Source organism: Antrostomus carolinensis, unplaced genomic scaffold, assembly GCF_000700745.2.
Source record: "Antrostomus carolinensis isolate BGI_N321 unplaced genomic scaffold, ASM70074v2 scaffold28985, whole genome shotgun sequence".
Taxonomy (NCBI): domain Eukaryota; kingdom Metazoa; phylum Chordata; class Aves; order Caprimulgiformes; family Caprimulgidae; genus Antrostomus; species Antrostomus carolinensis.
The window spans coordinates 1,091-5,928 of NW_010316167.1; the positions used below are offsets into that span (position 1 = coordinate 1,091).

The 4,838-nt window shown below is 42.4% G+C and overlaps 1 protein-coding gene across 1 annotated transcript; it reads right to left on the reverse strand.

Moving 5' to 3' along the window:
• Positions 1 to 534: 534 nt before the first annotated feature.
• NKAPD1 (NKAP domain containing 1) lies at positions 535 to 3,863 on the reverse strand. The gene is made up of 4 exons (XM_010168206.1): positions 3,769 to 3,863; positions 2,499 to 2,651; positions 1,891 to 1,944; positions 535 to 1,057 (listed from the first exon to the last, which is right to left on the reverse strand). The coding sequence occupies exons 1-4, from the start codon at positions 3,849 to 3,851 to the stop codon at positions 535 to 537; spliced, it is 813 nt and encodes a 270-aa protein (XP_010166508.1). The 5' UTR covers positions 3,852 to 3,863.
• Between the last annotated feature and the right edge of the window lie 975 nt (positions 3,864 to 4,838).

A 4,838-nucleotide genomic window follows, 5' to 3' on the forward strand; every position in this document is an offset into this window, starting at 1 on the left:
CCATGTGCACACCGCCACACAGGTCTACTCTTGTTGGAGGATGGGAAGACAAAGTTACTGCAGGGTTAAATCCAGTGGCATTTCCTCTGTTACCAGACTTTTTCTTTCGCCCTTCTCCTGTTTCAAGTCTTGGTCATTGATTTGGTAACCCAAAAAAGCAATCTGTTAAAATTTAATTTAAAAAAAAACCCAACAAAACACAAAACCCAACAATGGTGCAAACATGTCTGTTTTCCCCCTGCAGACAACTTATAACACATCAGAGGTCAACCTGGTCACAGCAAAAGAATCTGAAGTTGGCAGGACTAGCCAACCTCTGAGACAGGCAACTGCTCCCCTGGTTTTCTGAATGTCAAGTCAACGAAAAGCAGGGAGGCACCTACTGCAGGCTGCCAAGGCTCAGTTTCTCCCCTGTGGGCTGGCAGGATGTATATAAACCACAGTGTTGAAAGAAGTTGTACCGTGGGGCAGTGCTGAAGGATAAATACCTGCCTCTGTCCTCTGCCTTACTTTCTGAGCTGCAGCCTAAACTCATCAGTCCTCATCTGAGCTATCCTCTGATTTTTCATCAGCGGCTACTTTCCAGTTCTTCCTCTTGTTCCTCTTCTCTGGTACCTCACTGTGCCTCTCTGACACAGAATTGTGACGTTTCTTTCTCTTTTTTGGGGGTCGTTTCTCTTTTTTCTCCTCAGATTCGCTGTCCTCAGAGCTGCTGGTGGTTGAGCTGCTTGCATGAGAAAAGTCACTTTCCTGCCCAGAAGAGGCAGGTTCCCTGGCAGGCACTTTCCTGGTCTTTTTCTTGCGCTTGTGTTTCCCTTTCCGGGTGCTTGAAGTCTCCTCTTCTGAGCACTCGTTCTCCTGGGAAGAATCTGATGATGTTCTCTCCTGCTGCTCCTTTTTCTTTTTCTTTCGTTTTTTGTGTGATCGCTTTTTTTGCTGCTTCTTGTGCGATTTCTTTGTTTTTTTCCGTTTGTGTGACTCACGGGCAGTTTGCTTTCCCAGACAAGATTTCTTCTTCCCATTGACAGCATTTTGTTCATCTCCTTCTTGCTGGTCACTGTAAAAAGAACAAAGGATGACCAAAAGGAAGCAGACAGGGAGGCACATAGCAGTTGAGCCTTTTTCTGTCTTAAAGTTTTTAGCAAGCCCATCAATTCATTTGGCTACAGCATGGAAGCAGATGCTTTGACAGATGTGGTAGCCTCATTTTTGTTTCAAGTGCTTATTAACAGCTTGGGTCCGCACCTTACTAATGCCCTTGTTTAAGATATTTGAGCCAGAACCACAGAGAATGTGTAATGAAAGCCACTGAGTGCTGAAAACTCATTTATAGCAGGTTACTTCAAATCTGTAAGCCTGACAAATGTTGTACTTGATGATTCTGTTAGGTGTGGTTTAAAAATAAGGAATTCTCTCCAAGATCTTATATTACAGCTAAGTCTCCACTCTCCAGGGTACTGCAAGAATGTATATTCTCCAAATAAGGAGAAACACAGAACATACAGGTAACACTATAATGGAAAGGGGGACCTGGAGCTGGTATTTGAGAAGGTGTGTACTGAGCTGATTTGGAATCAGCCTCCTGCTCTGGCTCTCTGTTGGCCCAGACAGACCTTCCAGATTCATAGCATTTTAAAAACCTAGGCTAAAGCTGGATGTCTAATTACTACAAAAGATGCAATCCCCTCCTAAGATGCAGACAAGGGGAAACCACATTAACAGACTAGATTTTTTTTTCAGTGGGTGTCTGTAACTAAACAGTGCTGCTTTACATTCAAGGCTGATCTATATTCAAAACTTAAAGTTTGAACTCAGTTTGTAAACCTCCCTGCATAACATTCCCTGACAGAAGTAAGATTCTGGATACATTAGTAAGGTTGCTTGCCTTACCTATCTGTATCAAATTCTTCAGGGTACAACTCTTTATAGCCACTGTGACCCCATCTGTAAGAAAGCAAAACCATCTGTAAGAAACAGACAAGGTGTTTAAGGAAAAACTGTAATTCTGAAAAGACAGAGCCACAGAATGAACATGAGTTTAGACAGCAAAGAAGAAGGGCTATCAGAACCTCACCAACAAAGGAGGAAGAAAAAGGGACTGATTTGGTTGGTATTATTTAAATACACCGTACGTTCTCAGTATCTTTTCCATTTCTAATTAAGGAAAACTACAACTCCGATTTCTTTAAAATGACTTGAACTCCTCAAGATTTTTCAAGTTCCTTGGGCAAAGTAATAAATACTAAGCTTAGTTGTTAAGCTTAGGGCTGAGCTTTTACTGCGTACTGTGACTTAGGAACTCTACAGATCAACTCAAATTAGGTATTTTGTGACACTAGAAAAGTTGGTGCATGTTACTTATTCATCCTCAAAATGAGATCAAGCATTGTTTTACAGGAGTACATACAGAAAAAAATGTATTAACTTTTTGGTACAGGATTTCAGAAAGGTGTTTTAATTACAGTTATAACCACAGAACATTAATTCCCCCCACAGACCTGTCTGGCATGTTGGCTTCACATTCATACAGCTTTTTATTCCATGATCGGGCCCTAAGGAGATCATCTTCAACTGGGTCAAGAAATTGTGAGTTCTTTGTTTTCCAGTCAGCCCTGTGCCCCTCCTCATCAAAGCCATCACTGCGCATCCGACTGCTGCAGAAAGAGAACAGTTGTCCTTCAGCTGTCAGCTCTGATGGAGAAACTTTCCGAACAAGGGGTTAGTCCAGCGAGAGAAGCAAAAATCCAGCAAGTCTTGGATGTGCATCTATGCAAGACCAGCTATAATTTTAACAGACAGTCACCATTAACAAAACCAGTTCAGTAGCTATCACTGGTTTTCAAAACTTACTACAGCCCGCTGTGCACCACAAAATTCTTGACTGCTCACAATGTAAAATTAGAGGAAGGGGTTATTTTGCTCTCACAACAAATGCAGTTCTCTTCCTCTAGAATACTCTGCAGAAGCAGATTAACAATATTCAGTGAGACATAGGCTAGTAAAAGCAGCAAAGGGGAAACTGGAGAAGTAGAACTGAGTTACTAGAATTGCACTTTGATCGGGTACCAGGCCTGAGATCCCAAATCCACAGAAAGCACCGACACTTTAGAGTGATCTCACTTGCCTGTGGCTCTGGTTTTGTTTCTCACTTGAAATGCTGCATTTCCTGAGCCAAGCAGCAGCTGTGGACTTAGTGTAAGTCTGAAAGTTCTCCCTTGAGATACTAAAACCACTTCCTGCAACATTCATGCTTCTGAAAAAACCTTTGTGGTAGTAAGCCCACCCTCTGCAAAACCCCAACCATCAGCCCAAACCCAGCTTGTTTTCATGTAGCTTGTGAGATCCTCAGGCATGTCAAAACGATACCACACAAGCAGCAGTCAGTACTGGTGTGTTCTAATAGTAAGGACCCCACACCACAACCGTTTTGTTTACTGCTAAACTTAAATGGCAATATGTTAGACTTTCCTCACAACATTCTGACACATTACTCAAGCACTTCTCACCCCCACTGCTTCAGAGATCCCAGCCTACTAATGTTGTATTTTGAAAACTATACATCTAGATGAAGAGATAAAAGGTCTGACTTAAGCATAGGTCTGACCTCTTTCCAGGAACACTTTAAGGAGATAAATATATCTGTAGTCTACCTGGTCTTCCTATATTGTAAACACATAGTAATCACAGAATGCTCTCAAAGTATTGTAACACAAAAGGGTTCAGCAACTAAGTCAAGACGAGTACCTACTCCACACAACTAAAACCCACCTGGAGGTGTCTGACAGCATTCTGCTTTGTCTTTTCCAGTAAGTCTCTTCTGTCTGCTTCTCCCATTCCCTTATTTTCCACATTTCTGTTTCTTCCTGAATCTACAAGTCACAGAAAGGAAACAAGTGTAACATCAGGGAAACTTTACAGTCGTGGAACATCAGCATCTAGCTCAACACTCCTGCTAACAAAATTCACAGCAAGCTTTCCTACTGTACTGAAACAGAGTATTATTTCTAGCTATAACCAAGGTAAGCAAAAGGAGAATCTCTTAAAGGTAATATCCTAACAAAGCACATAAGGATAGCCATAGGAAATGGTGGGTTTGCCTGATTTTGCTATCACAGCTGTTCTGGCTGCCCTGCCTTGCCATTTACTACCATCCTAAACATATAGGTACTGTTAGAGAATTCAGTACATAAATATGGGCTAGAAGGACAAAGCTGAAACCAGAAGTTACATTACAGGCTGAAAAAAAACCCACAGCATGCAAACACTGAGTGGTTTGGCACAGATTTATGTTTAGGGACACTAACCGTAAATGAGTGATTCTATAAACACATTAAAACAAATGACCTGCTGAATGATGTCAGGAACTAATGAAATAGTTTGCTGAAGTTAACGGAGTTTCTGAATCTTGGGCTAAAATACCTGTGCACATTAACACAACGTTGCAACTCTCCGATGCAATTAAAAGCACATACATAGTACAAGAAAGAAAGAAAAACCCCCAAACAATTAAAGTTTGCTACTTTTAAAAAGGCAAACCGTAATTTTCACGAGTCCCGAAAGTACAGGTTTTTCATAGGGCAAATTTTATAATTAAATAAATAGATACACGTTCCCTCGCCAGGATGAGAAGTCAAGAAAAGCTGGGTAAACTGAAAGCGAGACGCACGATGTTTGTGTAGCTGATTTCAGCAAGTTCCTTTCCTCTCTGAAGGAGGCCCCTGCTATCCACAGCCCGGCCATCCCGCCCGCCCCACTCCCGGCTCCGCGCCCGCGGGGAGGTACCCGCGGTCCCGGGCCTGGCATACACCGCACAGCAACGCCCAGGGGGTGCCCAGGGT